The 24,822-nt window shown below is 40.2% G+C and overlaps 1 protein-coding gene across 1 annotated transcript in view; it reads right to left on the reverse strand.

The window, feature by feature from the left end:
* Positions 1-24,822, reverse strand: part of GALNT2 (polypeptide N-acetylgalactosaminyltransferase 2) — a 446,140-nt gene that overhangs the window by 260,796 nt on the left and 160,522 nt on the right. The window contains exon 2 of the mRNA XM_007938499.1: positions 13,640-13,733. Within this exon, the coding sequence (XP_007936690.1) occupies positions 13,640-13,733 (94 nt within the window). The remainder of the gene's footprint in view (positions 1-13,639; positions 13,734-24,822) is intronic.

Here is a 24,822-nt window from a genome sequence, read left to right on the forward strand (position 1 = left end):
CCTTTTCTTTGTTGAAAAGGGTCTGTGCAATCCTTCTGCCTAGTCTGCCATCTTGCCCCCAAGTAAGTTTTGAATTAAAAAAAAAAAAAAAAAAATCCACATTTCTAAAGTGTTTTTTTTTTTTTTAACTAAACCTCACATTTAAAAAACACTGATATAAAATTTAAGAAACTGAATTTCACAACAATTAATACCACAAAACACACAGAAGTCTAAAACACACGGAAGTCTACATCTTTAGACATATATACAAAGTAGCCTCTGAATCAAGCAGCTTTCAGGTACAATTGTTGGCAGCCATTGTTCAGCAGAATAGACCAGTGTGGACATAGATCCCATGGACTGCTGGTATCAATCCACTACTCATAGATGTGAAAGTGGAAGTTAAGTGTCCTCCTTGGATGCTAGGCTCCTTCAGGAGAGACATGAGGCCTCCGCAGAACCAGTCTGCAGAAGACTGCTGAGTTCTGCACCTGTAAAATGGTCACATTACTGTATCTCATACCAGCCTACCCTGGGAAGAACAGGATTATGTACTGAATTATGTCCCCTGAAAATATATATATTGTTTAAAAAAAAAAATATATATATATACACACACACACACACACACACACATATATATACATGTGTGTGTGTGTGTGTGTATATATATACACATATATATACACATACATATATATATGTGGGAGCTCTGGTAGCATAGTGGCTAAGGCACTTGACTGCTAACCAGAAGGCTGGCGGTTCAAACCCACCAGCCACTCCTCAGAAGGAAGATGGGGCAATCTACTTCCGTAGTGATACTGCCTCGGAAACCCAAGGAGGGGTCGCTATGAGTCGGGTCCGACTTGACAGCACATAACAACAACAACAACACACATATATATATATATTTATAGCAAATCCTAATCTCTATGCCTGTGGCTATAATCGCATTTGGGAATGGGCTGTATTTGTTATGTTAACGAGGTAGTGTATAATTTGAGTCAAGGTCTTTTGAGATATAACAAGAGACTAAACAAATAAGCAGAGAAAGAAATAGGGTATGCCAGATGCCAAGACACACAGCGATCTCTAAGGAACCAGGTAACAGAAGCTGAAGAGACGACAGCCTTCTTCCAGAGCTGAAAGAGTGAAAAAGCCTTCCCCTTGAAGGCTATGAATTCATACTTCTAGCCTCCTACATTGTAAGAAAATAAACTTCTGTTTTAAAGCCATCCACTTGTGGTATGTCTATTATAGCAGCACAAGATAACTAAGACAGACAATTTAAACAATGCAAAGCCACCCTGTTTGAAAGAGAGCAACAGCTTCTGGGAAAGCAGCCAAGGAAGGGAAATAGAGCATATTTACATTTAAAGGACAAGGTTCTTAGATTTATTTTAACCTCCTGGTCAATCTCAAATTGAATGCAATTTTATGATACATAAAGGTAAAAAAATCCTAATATTCTTTATCTAGTAGGTCATAATGATATACTATGAAAGAGAAAACCAGGATTATAAATAAACATATATTTAAATTACAGAAACATATAATACTGAGTTTAAAACAGATATTTCCACTAGATAAATGGTATGACAGAATTTTGTTCATCTGTGAGAAACTGTCTCCTCTAATATGGACTCTTACACAACTCACTTTTAAGAATAAAAAAGGAGGAAATTAAAAGAAGTGATTTTAAGTTATTTAAAAAGAAAGATAAGGAAAGTATCCAATTTTACAAGAGAAATCCTCTTTATTTTAAATTATTTGTGCTATCAAAATACTAAGAAACTACTGTGAAACGTTCTTGAGCAACAAAGCGCATTAGAAACTGATTTATGAGGTCTACCCTAGGCCTGATAACAAGGGATCTTCATATATTTCTTCTCCAGATTTTAAATAAAAAGACTTCATTCTCCTCTATGGTTTCTAACCATAATGAATTCAGTTTATTATCCATAGTGTCTACAAAAGTCCTTTCTCATCCCGAATATTAGCAAAAATATCAGCATGAATAATCAAGTGTATATCGAAATAGAAGATGATAATTGAGGGGCAGAAGAGAAAAAGAACATCTGTGAGCCAGAAAGCACAGGATAGTCACTTCACACAACACTTAATTCACACCACCTACCGCTGACATTTAGTCAATTCTGACACATAGTGACCCTATAGGACAGAGAAGAACAAGTGATTCCTTACATGACATAGGGTTTCCAAGGCTGTTATCTCTATGGACACAAACTGCAATATCTACCTCCTGCAGATAAACCTCCTGGTATATATGAACTGCAGTTGGGCACCAGGGTTCCTTCATGCCACATAAGAACCCTGTAAATCCTGGGTCACGGTTATTCTTTCCATATTACAAACTGGGGAAAGGAGGCTCAGCAGTTAAGAGGACTTAGCCAACATATGCCAGATATAAAGCAACAAACCCACAACTCACTCCAGATCTTTTCACTCTGGATCCATGTTTTTTCCGCTGCCCTTTACAAACTACCTCTAGTAGGTAAAACTTCAAGTGAAGCAACAAAAACCAGACCATGTACCTGTTCAGTGCCCATAAGCACATTCACTCTTTCAATAATCATTTCCCTTGCCAAGCTCACTCAGGTGATGGTACCACCATGCCCAAGCTGGCCTTTACCATCCCAGTCAGCAGTGGGGTTAATGCTGCCTTTCTCCCATTGAGAACATGGGTTCTTCTGCTGAACACTGATGTCACATGCTACCGGAGTCAGAGGAGCTGGGGATGTGATCTCTCTTAAGACATATACACAAATTTCTCCCTAAGCCACTCATCTCAGCTGTGGCAAGATCAGGGAGCTCAATGGGGCCCATTACTTAGGAGAGCTGGGATTACTGGCCTACGTTGCCTTACATGGAACAAAAATTGCTTCCTGTAACTTCCAGTCTCTGAAGTCTCAAATAAAAAATTAATCTTCAGTCATTCTTGTACCGCAGCCTCTCAGGTATTTGAGAATAATGGTTCCATTTCTCTTTTCCTAAGCCCTTTTGTGAAAACATCATAGTTATTTCACTTGCTCCTCCTCAGAAGCAGTTCCAGCACCTCAGGATCTCAGTCATCATCATCTGGACCTTCTCTCCTTTATGATCATCTCTAAAAACCTAGTGCCCAAAACAGAATCAAATCCTTCAGGTGTGGGTGACAGCACAGCAATGATAAGCATGACCTGGCTTGTTCGGGGCACTATATTTCTAATAATAAAGCATAAGGTAATTCTATTTTAACAGCTCAATCATACTCTGGCTACCAATCAGACATAAGTGCTCTGTTTTGATACCTTCTTACTTGTGGGAGTGGGGGGTGAACAGTAAAAGATCTGCTTTTTAGTGTTGACTACTGTGCAAGGAAATAAGCCCTATCTGGAAGATAGTTTGACAATTTATATAAAAAGCCTTAAACTATGTATTACCATTGACCCTGCAACTTCACTTTTAGTAATTTATTTACAGGAAATAATTAAGGACACATAAAGACTGCCCTCTAAGGATATTTATTGGAAACTACATACATGTCCTATAATGTAGGATAAGTTAAATGAGCTTATGTTAGGAAATACACTTCTCACTTACATGAAGTAACAAGAATAGGCAAATGTATAGAGAACAAAGTTTATTTGTGGTTACCAGGCATGGGAGGGAGGTGTTTATGGTGATGGGAAATTTGGCAATGATTATGGGTAGTGGTTGCACAACATGATTGATGTCATTTATATCACTAATTTGTACACCTGAAAAATGTTGAATGGATTAATGTTGTTATATATATTCTTTATAACAGTTAAAAAATAACTAAAACTAAAAATTGTTTGGAAGCTATTCATCAACACGAAAAGATGTTTATGACATACTACCTAGGAAGAAACAGGTGAAGCACCACATGAAAATGTGCATCCAAGTAGCTGGCAAGTGATTCCTTACATGACAAGATGGAAGGATGAGGAGGCCCTGTGGTGCTGCTCCAGAGGGGGAGGGCATGTGTGGATTGACTTCTAAGCTAATCTCCAAAACCTACAGTAATGTTTCTAATCTCAAGGGCTACTTGGATACTTAACTAAAAATTTACAAAAAGACTGAACTTTTGTGTGGAATAAACTCAGGACATGTGGACACAGAGGCCAAAAGACCCAGGAGAAAACAGGACCCAGGAGTTCTTTCAGAAATTAGAGGATGCAGAGGAGGGGCCAGCTCATCTCAGTCAGGTGTGTGAGCATACATGGATGAGAGCCTGCCCAGAAACAAGTCTAGAGGAGCACAGGATAATTTAGTAATGATAGCTATTTCTGGATGGTAAATATCATGTGTGATTATAAGTTCCTTATGTCTGCTTATCTGACCTTCAGATTGCTTGCTTTTTAAAAGATGCTTCCCCATGGATAAAGCTCCTTATTCTCCTCATAACTGTGAAAGCCACGGGACTCACACCTGAGTCTCAGGGCCCCACTGGACTTAGCTTCCCCACTTTGGTCACATCAGTTCTAGCCCAGATAATGCATCTCACAGGCATATGGTTCACTGAGGTGCCCCAGCTGGGAAAATTCTAGATCTTCATTCAGTGCAGGATAGTCCCAGAACTCCCAAGAACTTCAAAGGACTTAGAGAATTTCACAGAAGTATACTTTTCTGGGCACTTTGGGCTTGGCTGAGGTGGGAGGACTGAGCCCCTCAAGGATTTAAGAATCCTAACACCAGCTGTCACCTTCACCAGCTTGGAGGCAGCTCTGAATGCCCTCACACTGGGCTGCAGAGCACCTGCAGGGGCTGGAATAGCTCTACCCACCTCTCCTGTTACATCATCAGCCTATTAAAATGTGCACTGTTGACTGAGCCCATTAAATCCTTTAAAAGAAGAAAAGGTCAAGGTAAGATTTCTCCTAGACTATTGCAATGCCGAAAAATCACACAAGTTGCTTATCTCACCTTTGTTCCAGCAGGCAGAAACAGAAAAGCTACACTGTTTCCATTAGAATCAGTGGTAATTCACACCCTTGATTTACGTTCTATTAAATACTTCACTATTTCCATTTCATTTCTCTTTACGTGAACATAGCAATTTCTGTTCTGAGAAAGAAACTGTCTCTGATAATGAAGTAACGGCCTTTGGGGGAGATGTTGGAGTAAAGATTCAGCAAAGAAGGGGAGGGGTTTCACAGGGAATCTGAAAACTGGAGGAAGACTCTTCTTTCTCAACCCTCTCCCTCCATCTCTCTTAAAGCTTTACCCTGTCAAAAGAGGCTATCAGTGACTGTCAGAGAAGAATAATACTGAAGTTTCATCAAAGCAAAGGGAATTCTATCTTAAAAGGCCAGAACCCACAGGACAAGTAAGCTCCCTAAAAAGAACCTCTACAAGCAGCCCCTCCTCAAAGACTGACCTTGACCTTCTTCCTTCTCCTACTCTCTTCCTTCCTGGTCCTTCTACATCACTGCTGCCTGCCAGCTGGCCTCCCTGGGCAGACTCAGAGATGCAGAGCAGAGGATTACTTGTGAGAGAATTGTTGTTAGGTCCCGTTGAGTCGTTTCCGACTCATAGCGACCCCATGCACAGCAGAATGAAACACCACCCTATCTCGCACCAGCTCCATGATCCTTGCTATTCTTGAGCCCACTGTAGCAGCCACTGTGTCAATCCATCTTGTTGAAGGCCTTCCCCTCTTTTGTCAACCCTCCACCTTACCAAGCATGAAATCCTTCTCCAGGGAATGGTCCCTTCTGACAATAAGACCAAAGTAGGTAAGATAAAGTCTGGCCATTCTCGCTTCCAAGGAGCATTTCGGCTCCACTTTCTCCAGGACAGATCTGTTAGTTCTTTTAGCAGTCCATGGTACTTTCAGTATTCTTCGCCAGCACCACAACTTAAAAGCATCAACTCTTCTTTGGTCTTCCTTATTTATTGTCCAGCCCTCACATGCATATGAGGCAAATGGAAATAATCATTGCTTGTGTCAGGCACACCTTAGTCCTCAAGGAGACATCCTTGCTCCTCAGCACTTCAAACAGTTACTTCACGGCCAACCTGCTCAGTGCTACATGTCTTGTAATGTCCTGACTGCTGCTTCCATTGGTGTTGATTATAGAACCAAGCAATGTGAATTCTTTCACAACCTCAGTCTTCTCTCCATTTATTGTGATGCTGCTTATTGGTCCAGTTGTGAGGATTTTTGTTTTCTTCATATTGAGTTGTAATCCATACTGCAGACTGTATTCTTCAATCTTCATCACAAAGTGCCCCAAGTCATCCTCACTTTCAGCAAGCAAAGTTGTATTGTCACTGTATCTCAGGCTGTTAATTATTCTTTCTCCAATCCCGATGCCAGGTTTTTCTTCATACAGTCCAGCTTCTCGGATTATTTCCTCAGTATATAGATTGAATAAGTGTGGGGAAAGGATACAACCCCGACACACTCGCATCTTGATTTTAAACCATGTAGTGTTCTCTTGTTCTGTATGAATGACAGCCTCCTGGTCAATGTACAGGTTTCTCAAGAGTACAATCAAATGTTCGGGAATCCCCATTCTTCTCAATGTTATCCATAATTTGTCATGATCCACACAATCAAATGCCTTTGCATAGTCAATAAAACACAAGTAAGCATCTTTCTGGTATTCTTTGCCTTGAGCCAAGATCCATCTGACAGAAGCTATGATATCCCTTGCTCCACGTCCTCTTCTGAATCCAGCTTGCACCTCTGGAAGCTCTCTGTCAATATACTGCTGCAACCATTTTTGAATTATCTTCAGTAAGATCTTACTTGCATGTGATATTAATGCTATTGTCAGATAATTTCCACATTCTGTGGGATCACCTTTCCTTGGAATGGGTACAAATATGGATCTCTTCCAGTCAGTTAGCCAGGTAGCTGTCTTCCAAATCTCTTGGCATAACTGAGTGAGTGTCTCCAGCGTGGCATCCGTTTGTTGAAATACCTCAATGGGTATTTCACCAATTCCCGGAGCCTTGTTCTTCACCAATTCCTTCATTGCAGCTTCGGCTTCCTCCTTCAATACCATTGGTTCTAGATCATATGTCACCTCCTGAAATGGATGAAGATTGACCAGTTCTTTTTGGTACAATGACTCTTTGTATTCCTTCCATCGTTCATGATGTTTCCTGCATCATTCAATATTTTGCCCATAGAATCTTTCAATATTGCAACTTGAGGCTCAAATTTTTTCCTGAATTCTTTCAGCTTGAGAAATGCTGAGCGTGTTCTTCCCTTTTGGTTTTCTAACTCCAGATTTTGCACATTTCGTTACAGTAATCGGCTTTGTCTTCTCAAGCTACTCTTTGAAATCTTCAACTCTTTTATCTTGTCATTTGTTCCATTTCCTTTGGCTGCTCTCCACTCAAGGGCAAGTTTCAGAGTCTCTTCTGTCATCCATTTTGATCTTCTTTTCTCATCTTTTTAGTGACCTCTTGCTTTCTTCATGGATGATAGTCTTGTCATCCCACAATTCTGGTTTTCAGTCATTGATGTTCAATGCATCAAATCTATTCTTTAGATGGTCTCTAAATTCAGGAAGGATATATTCAAGATCATATTTTGGCTCTCCTGGACTTGCTTTAATTGTCTTTAACTTCAAGTTGAACTTGCATATGAGCAGTTGATGGCCTATTCCACAATCGGCTCCTGGCTTGGCTTTGGCTGAAGATATTGAACTTTTCCATCGCCTCTTGCTACAGATGTAGTCAATCTCATTCCTGTGTGTTCCATCTGGTGAAGTCCATGTGTAGAGCCACCGTTTGTGTTGTTGAAAAAAGGTGTTTGCAATGAATAAGTTGTTGGTCTTTCAAAATTCTACCTACCACGCGAGTTCCAGCATTATTTCTGTCACCAAGGCCAAATTTTCCAACTACCGGTGATTCTTCTTTATTTCCAACTTTTGCATTCCAGTCACCAGTGATAATTAACACAACCTGATTGTATGTTCGGTCAATTTCAGACTGCAGAAGTTGATAAAAATTTTCAATTTCCTCATCTTTGGCTTTGTTGGCTGGTGCATAAATTTGAATAATAGTCATATTAATGGGTCTTCCTTGCAGGCATATGGATATTATCCTATCACTGACAGCACTGTACTTCAGGAGAGATCTTTAAATATCCTTTGTGATGATGATTGCCATGTCATTCCTCTTCAAACTGTCATTCCCGGCATAGCAGATCACATGGTTGCCTGATTCAAAATGGTCAAAACCAGTCCATTTCAGCTCACTAATGCCTAGGATATTAATCTTTATGTGTTCCATTTCATTTTTGACAACTTCTAATTTTCCTAGATTCATACTTTGTACATTCCATGTTCCTATTAATAATGGATGTTTGCATCTGTTTCTCCTCTTTGAATGGTGCCACGTCAGCAAATGAAGGTCTCAAAAGTTTTACCTTGTCCATATGAGTAAAGCTGGTTTTACTCTGATAATGCAGTTCTTTCCCAGTCCTATTTTGAGAGCCTTCTAACCTAAGTGACTCACCCTCCTCCTCTGTATTGGACAATGTTTCTGGACTATTCATAAAGTTGCTCAGTTATGTATCAGACAGTGTTTCTCTGCTATTCATACGGTTTTCCCTGGCCAATTCTTTGAGAAGTGGATGGCCTCTTCCTTCTTCCTAGTCTGTCTCAGTGTGCAAGCCGGGCTGATACCTGTGCACCATGTGCACCCCTCTGGGTTTGATACACCAGTGGCACAGCCTCAAGATTCACAGCAACAGGTCACCACAGTAGGACAAACTGACAGACAAGTTTCTCTCCCTTAGCTGTTTGAAACCTCTCCAACCACCCCCTCACCTGGATCCCTGTGGCTGACTCCTCGCTCTTTCCCGGTCCCCGTGGCCTTTTACTCTCCTTTCTCCCACTTTCCCACCTTGCCACTTTGGGACATGGCCTGGGTTCCCTCCCCTCACCTGGATACCTGCGGCGGATACCTGCGGCTGACTCCTCGCTCTATCCCAGTTCCCCTGACCTTTTTTCTCTCCTTTCTCCCGCTTTCCCACTTTGCCACTTGTGGGGAGTGGCCTAGGTTCCCTCTCCTCACCTGGATCCCTGTGGGTGACTCCTTGCTCTGTCCCTGTCTGGCCTTTTCCTCTCCTTTCCCCTGCTTTCATGCCTTGCCGCTTGTGGGGTGTGGCCTGGGTACCCTCTCCTCACCTGGATCCCTGGGGCTGACTCCTTGCTCTGTCCCAGTCCCTCTGGCCTTCTATTCTTTTTTCATGAGAGAATTAGTAGGAGAAATTTATTTTCAATCCAAAGAGCTATTTCCACACCAAGGAAAAAAATGAGATTCATCTCCATCAGCAATTTTAAAAATCAAAAAGTTGAGAAATAAAATCTCTATTTGGCGAAAATCAACACTGAAGAAATAATTCAGCAGTTCCACATGCAAGGCATGATGACTAGGCAGATGCTAGGCCATGAAATGTTAAGGGCAGAACTGAGATTTGAAATCTGGCATAAGGGTGGCAGAGCAAGCAGGTATATTCTCACCACATTTCAAAGACTATGAGCTTGGCAAACTTAATCTGCAAAGAGAGACTAAAAAGATATGGGAAGAGAAGAGTGGTAACAACAGCAACAAAGACAGGGCAGGCCTGAGACAAGTATCCTGGATCCATCTCCCAGGCCTGTTCCTACACCGGCTGTTGCTTCCCAATGAAAGCACTCGTGTCCCTAATGCTCATGGTATTTCAAGAATGGGAAAGAAACAGGAGGCTGTACAGTATAAGGATTCTGCAGCAACTCCTAAACTCTAGAAAAGCAGTGGCCCTAAAGGAACATGTCCAACTTAAGGATCTTGACCAAATTATTCCCCAAAAACCAGTGGGATCCCCGGAGCCCGAGAAGGATCGCTCCTGAAGGATCACCACAGCCTTCACTGGAGACATTGACTGCAGCCATGAGCTGGAAATCCAGCCCTGGTAGGAATGAAAACCACTTGCTCCTTCCTTTTTCTAGCCAACTTGCTGGGAACTCTGACAAACGACTTCAGATGAAGCATATCAGTAAGAAGGAAAATACAGAATTCATTAAGGGACCACTGCACCAGAGCTTTGAGAAAAAGAGCTTGTGGCCAGGATTAAAGGAGTGAAGTTAAGTCAAAAGGAATTCAGCCTGGTCTCTCCCATCACAGGTGGGACTCAATAAAAATGAACACTGATAAAGAACATCTCTTGCACCCCAACTTTGGAGACTTTCTTAACATATTTGGTTTCAACTAAAGAACCTGGTAAAGAACATAACCCAAACACAGCAGATTAGCGTTGTCCAATTTGTAGTTTCATTGCTACACACTCCTCACGAAGCCCTTTCTAAGCTAGGCTCTGGCTCAGTGCAAAACTTGTCTGTAGCTTGGGAAAAAGCTGATGTGCTCCTCAAGACCCATTAATTTACTAGTGAAAATGGAAGGCTTAGATTCCAACAGAAGCCAGGCTGATAAAACCAAGGCAAGGATTCTAGGCTCTATGAGTCTCAGCTGGGACTGCCATTTTGGTTGCATTCTTCATTGAAATTCCAGATTCTGCCCAGAAGTAGAGGGGGCTGGGACCAGAGAGAGAGTTGTAACAATAATCTGGTCTTCCGTGTCAATGGGAGCCTCCAAGAACAGCAGTCTCCAAAGTGAGGCATATGAGATAATTTATTGGGGTACAGAAGGAAAACAGAAGGCATTTCTAAGGATTTTTACTCATCCTCTATATCTTAATTATGTTTTAGAATGTACCAACATATTAGTATGGCAATATGAATATAATTTATAAGTGAATATTTTAATACATTTGTTGGAGGCATGATCTATGCTCAAAATACTTTTGCTCATAGAGGGTCAGAAAAGTCAGAAGTCATCGCCCTGTGGTATTACTGATGTCTTAGATCTGGCTCCAAACTGAAAGCTGTGCTCCTCCTCTATATGTCATTGAATTCTGTTGGCCATGCAGAGAGACATGAGGCTCGTATACTCAGCTTAGTGCCATGTCCCCCTATCTATCTGTCTACAACACATATAACACTGAGTCAATGAGCTTCCCAAATAACTCACTCATTCACACAAGGGAAAACTGCACTGCCAGTGGTTCCCTGCAGAGCACAGAATTCTAGCCATCTCCATCATGCTTGGGGGAAATTTAAAAAAATAAAGAAATGACAGAATAACGTCTAAAGGAAAAAAAATCATGTGTATGCTGGTTTAATAAGAAATATGATTTTAAAAAAAGAGAAAGCCCTTTGGCAAAATAAAACTATTATACTAACTAGATAGTAGATATGTAGTAACTTGGGTGAAGGAAAAAGCAACATACAATAATGTGGTCAGCATAACATGACCAAGGGAAGTACATAAGAGTAAAAGATAAAACAATAAATACTGTTACATAAATAATCCTCCAATGTGGTATGGCATATGGGAGTATACTCACGAGCATATATATGTACTTGGCAGAGGATATTTCTATACACACATTTGTATGTGCTACAAATATGTCCATGTATATAACAGAGCATACAAGGGGCAAACTTATGCAAACTTCTTAGCCATAACCAAACACCTTGAGGGACTGAGTTTCTGGGCTTGAGGGTCTAGCATCACAGTCTCAGGGGACATCTAAATCAATTGGCCTAACATAAAAGACAATGTTCTATATCCTAAGATACAACTATTAGTCTCCTCCCATTCAGAGCAAAGAAAAGTAAAGAAATACTTAGGGAAACAATCCAAACGACTAATGGACCACATGAATCACAGACTCCAGAAGCCTGTGACCTGGAGAACTAGAGGGTACATGGCTACCACTACTGACTGCACTGATAGGGATCACAATAGAATCCTACCCTGGACAGAGTAGAAGAAAAATGCTGAACAAAATTCAAAATCATAAAAACAAAACAAAATAAAAAAACAGACTTCCTGGTCCATTAGAGACTAGAGTAACCTCTGACACTGTGGTCCTTATACACCCTCCAAACCTGGAACTGAACCTACTCTCAGGGATCACCTTTCAGCCAAATAACAGACAGACCTACAAAGTGAACAATCATACCTGAAAGAAACCTGCTCCTCACAACAATTAACAATATAAGACCAAAAAGGAAGCATGTTTCCCAAAAATAAAGTTCAGAAGGCAGGAAGGGGAAGGAAAGAAAGGCAAATGGAAATGGGGAACCCAAGGAGGAAGTGAGAAGAGTTATATTCAGAGGATTGCAACTAATGTCAAGAAACAAAATGTGTATAAATTGTTGAATGGGAAACTAATTTGCTTGGTAAACTTTCACCCAAACCACAATAATATGTTAAACAAATAAAATAATAAATGACTATGCATTTATCAAAAGTTATTAGTAATAACTCAAAAAAGAGGGAAATAACTACTATCTTATCTCTTTGGAGATAAGAAAACCAATTGTACAACAGTTAAGTATATCAAAGCCAGGGTCAACAGACATACAGAATTCATTTTAAGTAGAATACAACTCTTAACAATTATTTTCAGTATACTCCCTGAAGCCAGTTTCCTCCTTTTTCCCTCCTCTCTCTCTATATATACATCTTAAAATCCCATTTAAGCACTTGGGTTTTTAATAGAAGACATTCTACAGGAAGTCTCTCAATCCACACCAACTTATATTCTAGTTTACTACTATTATAATAAAGCATTTAATAGCTACCTATTCTATTCTGATATACCACTATATTTGTAATACCTATTTCATATATGTAGAAACTATGGCTCAGGGCTTCATGACTTATCTAGGAGTGAAGCAAAGAGTGAAGGAGGCAGATCTAATACACATACACTCACAAACTGACTCTGAAGCTACAACACAACACTGTTAGGACTGGGATGATGTTGTTGTTGTTGTTTGCCATCGAGTCGGCCCCGACTCATAGCGACCCCTCCTTGGGTTTCCGAGGCAGTATCACTACGGAAGTAGGATTGCCCAACCTTCCTTCCGAGGAGTGGCTGGTGGGTTTGAACCGCCAGCCTTCTGGTTAGCAGTCAAGTGCCTTAGCCACTATGCTACCAGAGCTCCTCGGACTGGGATGATAGGAGGTAGAAACAATGGAGGAGCCTGTCCTCCTGTGAAAATGCTTGCCAAACCATAGAAAGAAACATTCCATGACCTACTGCAATATACAAATACTTTCTGACCACCAAAGTGAAAATTTCATAGACCAATACATGTTATTGTGTGCCACTGATTCTATTCCGATTCAGAGGGGCCCTACAGGACAGAGTAGAACTGCCTCATAGGGTTTCCTAGGCTATAATCTTTACAGAAGCAGATCACCAGGTTTTTGTTCTTCCGTGGAACAGCTGGTAGTTTCTAACTGCAAACCTTTTAGTTGGCAGCTGAGCAATTCAACCACTGTGCCACCAAGACTCCTTCATCCTGTATTTTCTGTTTTATTGTATTTTCTCTTCCAAAAATTTCTAAATTTATTTCATTATTTGGGGTCAAATCCAAAGTCAGGTAAGCACTGCTCAAGGGCAAGGGCTCCAGCCCACCTAGGAATCCAACTCACATACCCCACAGACCACTTGCTCCAATTGCCACATTCATAAAAACAAGGTCAGTTCCCAACCGCCAGCCCTCAACTCCCACAGTGAACTGGTCCAGTAACTATCAGTGTGCTGTAATACCTGGAGGCAGGGTCTCCACGCTTTGTGCTTTATCTTCCCCATTGCTGTGATGAAGGTCTTTCTTTTTAATAGGATCAATTTCATTCCAGTCCTCCTAGGGGGAACAAAGACACCAAATGAATTGATTGGTTCTTCAAACACACTTTCATTCTTCTGTTCAATACACAGTGAGTGATAGTGCCAGGTACTGAAGGACACCCCGGGGATTCAGGATAAGGAAGAAATGGCTCTGGTCTCAAGGACACCTGCACCAGAACCTGTCAAGTAGTTAAGAATCCAAGGGAAGAACAGCATGGGAATGATCTTTACATCTGCATGTTGTATCTGTGGGAAGACAATACGACAAAGAGTCCCAGGACTATGAGGATTTGTAAAGGTGGGAAACTGAAAGAGAGAAAGTGAATTAAAAATCGTAATATGATATGGTTAAATTAAAACTGCTAAAAGGAGGTAGCTCTCCTAACATCTTAGATGCCTTAGATCAGCCAAACTTCTTATCGGGTTTTCTGTAATGCTGACTGCCAGTAGAACAGAGCTACAAATTAAGGACTTAATATGAAACCAGCATAAGGTACATGCTTTGACAGAATTTATTTACCTTATTTAGGCAAACAATTTACTCCTAGATAATAATTTATCAACATTAAATCAAACTAAATAACAATTCCACAACCAGAGAGCTAAATATAGTTTTCAAGCACTTGAGATTTGACATCTGTGAATAAAAAAAGAAAGGTTTCTGAGGGGGCTGCACACATAACCCAAGTCATAAGTATCCCATGGCTAGTAATTTCCCCATGCAAACTTCTCTGAGCCAAGCACTATCAACTAGCCATATTCATCTGCAGATGCCATTAAGACAAGCTGCAGCACGTCTACCCTTCAAGTAGACCCAACTATGCTTCAGACCAGCATAGGCTGCCAGCTGTGCAAGTTTACCACTACAAACATTATTATTCTTTCAAATATAAAGTGAGATTTTTTTTAAACAAGTATCATCCTCAGAGCCTAGGCTAAGTGATACATTTTTTCCAAATGCAACCTGCTCTGCCAATAGTCTACATTTTCATTCAAAAGGTACAGTAACTAAACAGAGCCCTTGCTTAAGCCCCAACCCCCCAAGAGGCCAGCCTTTCCTTCTGGCATTTCTGCATGGAAGCTCTACAACTGGGCTTATCACATCAGGGTTGTCATGGAAATGACAGACAGGGGCACCTGTGTACATGATCACTGCAAAAGGAACAGAAAGAAATCATTGTGAGAAGAATCACTCTAGCCTGGTGGTCCAGGCCTCACATACCTGTCACAAGGCTATTTTAAAGACTGCAAATGTGCCAAGTACAATACTATGAAAAACATATTAAAATGTGTTCATATGTCAATTTAAATATTTTTGTTGTAAAAAAATTGAAAGATATTTTAATTTTGATTTTGGTGATTACTTGGTTACAAATGAACTTTTAATCTACTTACTTCAATTACTGGCAATGATTTCTCTACAGTAAGTTGGTAAACACACAAGAGTAAGAAAAGCTAACCTACTAACTGCCTTGTTGTTGCTCTTTATTAGGTGCTGCTGAGTTGCTTCCAACTCATAGTGACCTTATGTACAACAGAATGAAACACTGCCCAGACCTGCACCATCCTCACAATCATTGCTATGCTTAAGTCCACTGCTGTAGCCACTGTGTCAATCAATCTCTTTGAGGATCTTCCTCTTTTTCTCTGACCCTCTACTTTACCAAGCATAATACCTTTCTCCAGAGACTGGTTCCTCCTGATAAGATGTCTGAAGTCTCACCATCCTTACTTCTAAAGAGCATTCTGGCTATACTTCTCCCAAGACAGATTTATTCACTTTTCTGGCAGTCCACAGTCATGCCACTAATTCAACATTCTTCAGCAACACCATAGTTCAAATGGATCAATTCTTCTTTGGTCTTCCTTATTTACCGTCCAGCTTTCACATGCATATGAAGTGACTGAAAATACCATGCCTTAGGTCAGGTGTACTTTAGTAATCAAAATTATATCTTTGTTCTTTAACCCTTTAAAAAAGTCTTTTATAGCAAATTTGCCCAATGCAACACACTGTTTGATTCCTTGATTGTTGCTTCCCATAGGCATCCATTGTAGATCCAAGTAAAATGAAATCTCTGACAACTTCAATCTTTTCTCCATTTATCATGATGTTTACTTACTGGCCCAGTTGTGAGGATTTTTGTTTTCTTTATGTTAAGCTGTCATCCATATTTAAAGTTGCTGCTTTTGATCTTTATCAGTAAGTGTTTCAAGTACTCTTCAGCAAGCAAGGTTATGTTGTCTGCATATCTCAGGTTGCTAATGAGTCTTCTTCCAATCCTAATATGGTGTTCTTCTTCACACAGTCCAACTTCTCACATAATTTGCTCAGCAAACAGACTGAATAAATATGGTGAAAGGATACAACCATGATGCACAACTTTTCTGATTTGTTCTGTTTCAATGACTGCCTTCTGGTCTATGTACAGGTTCTGCATGAGCACAACTGCCTTACAATGTAATAAAATATGTGTCAACACTAAATGCAACAGTAATGATGTTATCAGAGTCATATTTTATAAACTTTTCATTATTAAACATTATTAACATTTTAAAATATTATTTTGTAGTTTGCTTATAGTATTTTGTGGTTTATCATTTTTTTCCCTAGAACATTTCCACAAGCATTAGGCCTGTACATACCACTGGGTAATGGATCAAACAATTTAACCTTGTACATGAATAAAATCAAAAGAAAATCTGACCAGGTGGGGCCAGTAACTCTTGGCCTATTTTCTACATTTAAAAATTACATTATTATCTTTAGAGTTCACCAAACCACAAATTTCAGGTAAACCATCAATATTTTCTCAGAAAATAAACATTTTCTTTTGCCCACAAACAAGATCAATTAACCTATAGCTAACATGCTTCAGCCTCCCTTTGCTCTGGACTCCCAATCAACCATGCTCACCATAAAACTAAAATGGACATGCCCTTATAACTAGAGCATAACGAAGTACACCCTAGTTATAAGTGCATAGCAAAGTACCATGAATCTGAAATACTGCCAGGAGGCACTGCACATCAATAATTTCTCACATCTACAACAACCCTGACATGTTAGAATTCCTGTCTTACAATGAGAACACAAAAATCAGAGAGGTTAATTAATTTGTCCAGGTCACACTGCTGGTAAAGAAGCTAAAAAAAACTGGCCCTTCATAAGTCAGGATGAGGATGATAGCCCTAGGGCTTAATTTAAACCAAGTAACAAAAACCGTTATTTTCAAAATGTCATAGAAACCCAAAAATACATTTCTAGGAGATCATTCACAAAGGACTGTGTTGTTCTGGACTCTCAAAAACGCAAATTACCATGCTACGTACCTGCTCTAAGAGTACAATGAGGAGGAGGAAGAGCAGCCACTGCCACCTAACTCACATAGCACTAACTATGTGCCAGGCCCTATTGTAGGCGATGCACAGATTAATTCATTTAATCTCCCTTATACCTCAATAAGATGCTGTTACTTGTTCCATTTTACAGATGAGAAAACTGAAGCATCAACAGTTTAAGTAGCATAAAACTAGTAAATAATGAAGATGGAATGAATTGTCTAGGTTCAGGGTCCACAGTCATTATCATTTGGCTATACTGGTTCTAGATAAAATAGTGCCTCTACTTCCCCAACTATACAGCCAATTGTCTTAGGTACCTAGTGGTGCTATAACAGAAATACCACAAGTGGGTGGCTTTAACAAACAAATTCATTTTCTCACAGTTTAGGAGGCTAGAAGTCCAAATTCAGGGTGCCTGCTTGAGGGGAAGGCTTTCTCTCTCTGCTGGCTCTGAGGAAGGTCCTTGTCTCTTCAGCTTTTGTTTCCTGGTTCACTGGCTATCTCCATGTGTTTTGGCAACAATTTTACCCCATCTGTCTTCTGGTCACTTGTTTCATTTTTTCCTATATCTCAAAAGAGATCGACTCAGGATATACCTATACTAATCCTGCCTCATTAACATAACAAAGACAATCCATGCCCAAATGAGATGATAACTACAGGCACAGAGGTTAGGGCTTGCAACACATCCCATTCTGGGGGGACATAATTCAATTAGTAACACCAATATTAAAGTAAACATATTACCCATTCCATCTAAGAATAAAGTTGAGTGATTAGTTCCTGAAAAGCCAGTTCCTGAAAAGATAGTTCACTGCTGAGCCAAGGGTCCACGTTCATTCTACATTCCACTGACTACTCTCATGGCCCAGTCCCCATCTGGGGTCTTCCTAAAGGCCTGATATTGAGAAATTCAGTCACTAGAAATAGAATGGGGAGCAGGTAACTCTGTCTTCATTGATGGACACATTCTCACACAGACAAAAAGCAATTACAGTCAAGTGCTCTACACCAGATGCCAGCACAAGTACAAGGGGCTTTGACTCAGATAGGACATCAAGTAGGAGTGGTTGGAAAGGCTAAGAGAATATGTGACACTTTAGTGGAGAACTGCAGGAGGCAGGAATTTACCAGGCAAGGAGAAATGACTGGGCTTGGTGGGGTAGGGGTGAAAGCTAAGGGAAGACAGAAAATTGGAAACCATAGAAGTGACAAGATATTTTGAGACTTGAGACTTATATTTTAGGAACATCACTTTGGCTGTGATGTATAAAATGAATTGGAGGGGGAACAAAAAAAAGAGGCCAGACGGCCACTATGACAATGCAGGAAGGGAAAACAGTAAGTTAGAATAAGTTATGGTTCTACAGATGGAGAGGGAACAAGTCTAGCTGTTGAGAAGCGAAGGGTCTGGTGGTGACTCAGTGGCAAGAGTAAGAAGGAAGAAGGAATCAGAGAGGATGTCCAGGATTCTGATCTGAATGTTTAATAGACAGAAGTGACATTCATAGATAAGAAAGATGAGAAAGCTGATTCGGTGGGATAGGAGTGGTGCTAGGAAATGAAGATGAGTTTGTTTTGGAAATGTTAAGGTTATTGCAAGGCACCAAAAGCAGGTAACTGGAAAATCAGATGAAGATACAAGTGGATGGATATACAAGTCTGGAAAACTACAAGTAATTAAAGCTACCGTAAAATGGAGAAAGACACCCAGGGAGTGTGAATGGAGTGAAAAGAGGCGCCAGGGAGAGCCTGACAAGTGGAACAAAGAGGAAAGACCACATGACACATTGGCAAGTGCTGCGAGCCAGGAGCCAGCAGGCTCAGGTCTCTAGTCAAGGTCTTGACAATAAAAGGTGAGAAAGAGTCCAAGGAAGTCACATCACTTCTCTAGGTCCTGCCTTCTACACAATTAGGAAACTGGCCTACATGGTGTCTGCCTACAGGTGCTATCATACCTATGCAGCAGATACATTCAGTTAGCACTTTATTGGTTTTTGGTCTTTCTATACTTGCTCCTTATTGCATAAATCTTTGCTATCCAAAAGGATTTCAGTCTCTCTGAGGGCAGAGGACTGTGCCCTATTTCTTTTGTTTCCCTACAGTGCTGGGGATCATATGGTAGTTGCTTAATAATGAATGCAGTTGAAAAAAATCCTTGCCCTACTTATTTGGATTGATTTTACTGATTTCAAGCACTTTGCAGTGGGAGCTTTTGGCTACAACAATCCCATATATTTACATACATTACAAGAGTTATTTACATGAGTGGTGGCTGAGTTTAAACAGGAAAATGTACTGAATGCAAATTTATGAAGAAGGCTCTCATGCCCATCATCCACTGGTGTCCAGGCTTTGCCGCAAATTGATCTGTTTGTTTTCTCCCTGCTAAGAGAAAAATGACACAGTGACAGGCAGGTCCTCTCTTTACTGACAAGTATAAACAGCTAAGGGTAATGTGGTTCAATGCTGGGTGGAAAGCTGCAGAGAATTCAGAGACCATGATCGGGTAAGCTTGCTTTTATTTCCCAGGATGCAGATCCATTTGTGCTTTGTTTCTCATGCCCTCAAAGGAGGGATGTTGGCACTGAATGTATAATAAGCAACCCAAAAACAGACCAAAAGAAAACATAAACCCATTGCCACCAATTTGATTCAGATTCATAGTGGCACTATAGGACAGGGTAGAACTGCCCCCATAGGGTTTCCAAGGCTATAAATCTTTACAGAAACAGAATGCCTTATCTTTCTCCCACAGCATGGCCAGTGCGTTCGAACCACCGACTTTTTGGTTAGCAGCTGAATGCTTTAACCACTGTACCACCAGAGCTTCTTTTAACATGTTGTTGTTGTCATGTGCTGTCAAGTCGGCCCCGACTCATAGTGACCCCTCCTTGGGTTTCCAAGGCGGTATTACTACAGAAGTAGATGGCCCAACCTTCCTTCCAAGGAGGAGACAGCACTTTATAAAATCATAAACAAGGAAGAACTCAATGGGTCTGGCTCAAAACTGAATTCTGGTAGGGAAATTTAACTAGAGGTCTAGGATTTCCTGCCTACCAAGTAAGAAACACGTAAGTGGGAAGATGCGTCCCCTTCTCCTGTTTGGCTGTTAACATTGGGACCACAGTAGTGGGTATATCCAAATCTCTGTAAAGACCAAAGAAGTCTTACCTGTGGTCCTGAGATTTTCTCTCCCTTTCAAACTGGCATTTGGACCAGATAATGAAGACCCTAATTCTACTGCTCTCCTACTTCCTAACTTACCCAAGCTGGTTGTTATTATCATTAGAAATTCAAATTTGGTTAGTTTGTCTAAAAGCTTAAAATAAGCATCCTCCCTACACCATTCTTATGAATGAATATAAAAGAAGCAGTCTATTACCTGAGGCACCCAACCCAAAACTCACTGCCAGCAACTCTATTCCAACTCACAGCAACCCTATAGGTCAGAATAGAACTTCCCTATAAGGTTTCCAAACCTGTAAATCTTTACACATCTTTCTTCAACAGAGGCAGTAGGTGCAAACCGTCAACCTTTTGGCTAACAGCTGAGTGATTTAACCACTGTGCCACCAGGGCTCCTTACCTAAAGCACAAATGGAATTAAACAAGCCCATCAGTGAGATCATGTAGAACTAAGCAGCTAAGTGGTATCTATTCATTTACTTTAATTAGAGGAAGCAGCAGCAAAAATTCACCCTAAGTAGATAAGATATTTTCTACATAGATAAGAAAGCAATAACATTTGAATAAATTGAAAGTTTTCAGAAACAACTAAACCGGTAAGTAGGTGTACTGACTAGTTATAAAAATTGTCTCAAAGTTATCTACTGATATAATACAATCCCTATCAAAATTCTAATAGATTTTTTTTACATAAATGGAATTGTAACGGGCCCTGGCCAAAACAATCTTGAAAGAGAAGACCATAGTAGGAAGACTCACTCTTTCCAACTTTTCAAATGACTACAAAGCTAAAGTAGTCCTAACAATGTGGCATTGGAGTAAGGGCAGGGATGTAAGTCAATGGAACAGAACTGAAAGCCCAGAAATAAACCCATACATCTATGGTCAATTAATTAACTTTTTTTTTTTTTTTCTTTTTTATTGGATTTGGGTGAACGTTTACAAAGCAAATTCATTTTCCATACAACAATTCATAAACATTTTGTTTCATGACATTGTGATCCCTATAATGTTTCCCACTTCCTCTCTGTGGTTACCTTTTCCTTGTGTCCTTCTTTCCTATGCATTCCCGCCCTCTGAGCTATCTTCCTGTGCAAATACAGCCCTTCTGATCTCCCATAGTTGATTATTCTCAGGAGTGTACCTAGCTGGTGTAAATGTTCACTTTATATGCTTAGCATAGTGCCTAAGGCACTTGACTGCTCACCAGAAGGCTGGTGGTTCAAACCCACCAGCCACTCCTCGGAAAGAAGGTTGGGCAATCCTACTTCCGTAGTGATACTGCCTCGGAAACCCAAGGAGGGGTCGCTATGAGTCGGGGCCGACTCAACGGCAAACAACAACAACAACAACATTGTCTGGATGGAAGCGACAGTAGTGAGTTCAACTCCAGGCCCAAAGGATGACTAGGGGCCACAGTTGTGGCTTTCACCATTCTGTATCAGAAAAAAAAGCCTAGTCTTTTTTTACTATTTTAAGTTTTGTTCCACATTTTTCCTCCTCTCTATCCAGGATCTCCTATACTGATCCCTTTCCAAGTTAAGGCCAATTAACTTTTGACAAGGGTATCAAAATCATTCAATGAGGAAAGAATAGTTTCATCAACAAATGGTGCTGGAACAACTGGATTTTCATATGCAAAAGAATGAAGCTGGACCATTACATCAGATCATATACAGATATTAATTCAAAATGAATCAATGACCAAAATATAAGAAATAAAATTCCTAGAAGAAACCATAGGGGTACTATTTTGGGACCTAGTTTTTGACAGTGAATTCTCAGATATGGCACCAAGAGCATGAGCAATAAAAGACAGGATAGAAATTGGATTTCATCAAAATTAAACACTTTTGTACATTTAAAGGCTTTATTAACAAAGTGAAGAGATAACCTATAGATTGGGAAGAAAATTTGGCAAAACTATAAATCTGATAAGGATTTAATATCCAGCATTCATAAGGAACTCAACAACAAAGAGAAAAGCCAATTTAATAAACGGTCAAAGGACTTACATAGACATTTCTCCAAAGAATATAAACAAATATATTCCAAAAACCAAAACCAACTCACTGCCATTGAGTTGATTCTGACTCACAGTGACCCCCTTTGGGTTTCTGAGGCAATAAATCTTTACGCAAGTAGACTGCCCAGTCTTCCTTCTGAGGAGTGGCTGGTGGATTTGAACCGCCAAGCTTCTGGTTAGCAGTCAAATGCCTTAGGCATTATGCCACCAGAGCTCCTTCACAAACATATTTAAGTGCATGAAAAGATGCTCAATGTCATTAGTCAAAAAACGAAATGCAAATCAAAACCATGGGATACCACCTCACACTTACTAGGATGACTACTATCTTAAAAAATGAAAATAATGTGTTATTGAGGATAAAGAGAAACTGGAACATTTATTCATTGTTGTTTGGAATGTAAAATGGTGCAGCCCCTGTGGAAAACAGTTTGGCAGTTCCTTAAAAAGGTAAACATGAAATGATCATATGACCCAGCAATGTCATTCCTAGATATGTATCAAAAGAATAGCAAACAGTGACTCAAACATAACTTGTATGCCAATGTTCATTTCAGCATTATTCACAATAGCCAAAAGGTGGAAATAATCCAAACGTTCATCAACAGAAAGACAGATGAACAAACTGTGGTATGTACATAAAACAGAATATTATTCAGCTCTAAGTAGAAAATGAAGTTCTGATTTGTGCTACAACATGGATGAGATGCTGGAAACATTATGCTGAGTGAAATAAGCCAGACACAAAAGTAAAACTACTGCATGATTACATTTATAATACTGTTGCTGTTGTTGTTGTTGTTGTTTGCCGAGTCGGCCCCGATTCATAGCGACCCCTCCTTGGGTTTCCGAGGCAGTATCACTACGGAAGTAGGATTGCCCAACCTTCATAAGCAAATTCATGTTGGTGATGGTAGCAGCTGTGAAGTTGGCCCTCAACTGATGGCAACCTCATGTGTTACAGAGCAGAACTACTTCACAGGGTTTTCTTTTTTTTTTATTATTAGGATTTGGGTGAAGATTTACAGAGTAAATTCACTTTTCATACAGCAGTTCACATATACTTTGTCTCATGTCATTGACCAAAATTTACAATGCAGCAGCTCCCCTCCCACTTCCTCCCCATAGTTACCTCCTCCCAGTGTCCATCCCTTCATACTCTTCGAGAGGCCCATTGTCTGCCAACCCTGTATATGATCTTGGATACACTCTCCATTTAGACATACATAATTGTTTAGCTTGTTCACTCCACAGGGTTTTCTTGGCTGCAATCTTTACAGAAACAGTTCGCCAGGTCTTTCTTCTGTGGAACCACTAGATGTGTTACAGCAGCCAACCTTTCTTTATGTTAGCAGTTAACTGCAAATCACCTGCACTACCAATACACCTTCACAAAGAAAGAAAAAAGAAGTTACCAGGGACTAGCATAGGGGCAAACGAGTAGTTACTGCTTAATGGGTACAGAATTTCTGTTCAGGGTGATGAAAAAGTTTTGGAAATAGATATTGGTGATGGTTGTATCATACTGTGGATGTTATCAATGCCACTTAAAATGCTCAAAATATTTTGTTATATATATATTACCACAATAAAAAAATTAATTGTGAATATATATTTATTTAATAGAATATTCCCCTATTCCCAATATGAGCTGTTTCTGTGATAAGATAAGAACAAAAATAAAAAGTAGCTTGACTTTTGTCAGAGATAAGGTATCAATTATCCTGGAGGCGAGAGGCTCGTGCTAAGAAGAAAGTGGGCCCTGAAAGCTGCTAACTCAGTCTGGGATATGGATGGGAAAGCTACCGTGGCAAGGAATAGAAGAGGTACGGCTGGCTGGAAGATTAGCCTCTTAAGCACTGTAGATTGCCATCAAATTGTTAAGGGTATTATTCATTCCAGCCCTTCATTTCCCAGATGAAGAAACAGATGCAGAAAGGCTAAATGATTTCTTGTATAAATATCAACTGTGGTCAAGCAAATTACTCCAAAACTTAGTGGCTTGAAATAATAAACATTTATTCTCTCACATAGCTTCTGAGGACCAGGAATCAAGGAGCAGCATAACTAGATGGTTCTGGTCTGTGTTAGTTAAGGTTGTGTGGCAACTTGGCTAGGCATGATTCTCAGTGGTTTGGCAGTTATGATATAGTTATCCCCCATGATGTAGTCATCCCCTATGATGAAATCTAATATAAAGTAATCACCTCCATGACGAGATCTGCTATGAGCAGGGAGTTTCCTCAGGGGTATGGCCTTCTTCTGATATATATGGACGTTGTGGCAAAGCTCTCTAGCTTTTTGCTCAATCTGGATCCTGCATCTGGCTTGTTATCTTCTGACATCTGGTTTTTTTGGACTTGAGTCAGCAGTCTGCCATACTGGCTGCAACCTTGGGATCCATTAGCCTCTGCACAATGTGAGCCAGCAGACTTCCATCTTACCTACTGCAAAAACGGCAAGGAGGCCACATGTTCTGACCTCCTCTAACCCTACAAGGGGAAGGCAGGATTACCAGCAGTAACCCAAGGCCTATTACTGCAAG

This window comes from Orycteropus afer, unplaced genomic scaffold (assembly GCF_000298275.1).
Source record: "Orycteropus afer afer isolate SDZICR_OR568_19922 unplaced genomic scaffold, OryAfe1.0 scaffold00050, whole genome shotgun sequence".
Lineage (NCBI taxonomy): Eukaryota > Metazoa > Chordata > Mammalia > Tubulidentata > Orycteropodidae > Orycteropus > Orycteropus afer.